The sequence below is a fragment of the Charadrius vociferus genome, unplaced genomic scaffold (assembly GCF_000708025.1).
Source record: "Charadrius vociferus isolate BGI_N301 unplaced genomic scaffold, ASM70802v2 scaffold176, whole genome shotgun sequence".
Classification (NCBI taxonomy): Eukaryota; Metazoa; Chordata; class Aves; order Charadriiformes; family Charadriidae; genus Charadrius; species Charadrius vociferus.
This window is the reverse complement of record NW_009648961.1, coordinates 1961783-1962236: the sequence shown is the minus strand read 5'-3', so window position 1 is coordinate 1962236 and position 454 is coordinate 1961783. Positions and strand designations below refer to the sequence as shown.

Here is a 454-nt window from a genome sequence, read left to right as displayed (position 1 = left end):
TTCAGACATAATTTAGATGAAGAACTATTTACGCACGTTCGGATAACGAGAATTTTGAACAAAAAGATGTACTTTGGAGCAATACCATTCATCAAGATATAGCTTAGGAAAATTAATGAGAAGTTAAGAATTTCTCCCATTTTTATTTAGTAACGTCCATGACGTTATCTGTCCCATAGACTTAAACAAAAAAACCCAACAACCCGTATGAGCCTGCTACAAAAGACGTGATTTACAAGAGGCTTTGACAACCTTTGCCAATTTCCCCTCTGCGCGATTTGGGCTCTCGGGACACCAAACGCGCCTCCAACGCCAGGCGGCTCCCGCGGGGGCGGCTGGCAGCGCCGCACGAACCCCGCAGCGGTCGAGCAAACGCGTCCCAGGACGTGCTTTACCGGGGCACGCCCGGCCTCTCGGGACACCTCGGTACCGCCTGCCGCCGGCCCCCACCGCC

General features: G+C 51.5%; 1 protein-coding gene across 1 annotated transcript in view; it reads left to right on the top strand.

Annotated features, from left to right (window-relative positions):
* Positions 1-316: 316 nt before the first annotated feature.
* Positions 317-454, top strand: part of TMEM242 (transmembrane protein 242) — a gene marked incomplete at its 5' end in the record, with an annotated part of 23803 nt that continues 23665 nt past the window's right edge. The window contains one exon of the mRNA XM_009887614.1: positions 317-396. Coding sequence (XP_009885916.1) covers positions 317-396 — 80 coding nt within the window. The remainder of the gene's footprint in view (positions 397-454) is intronic.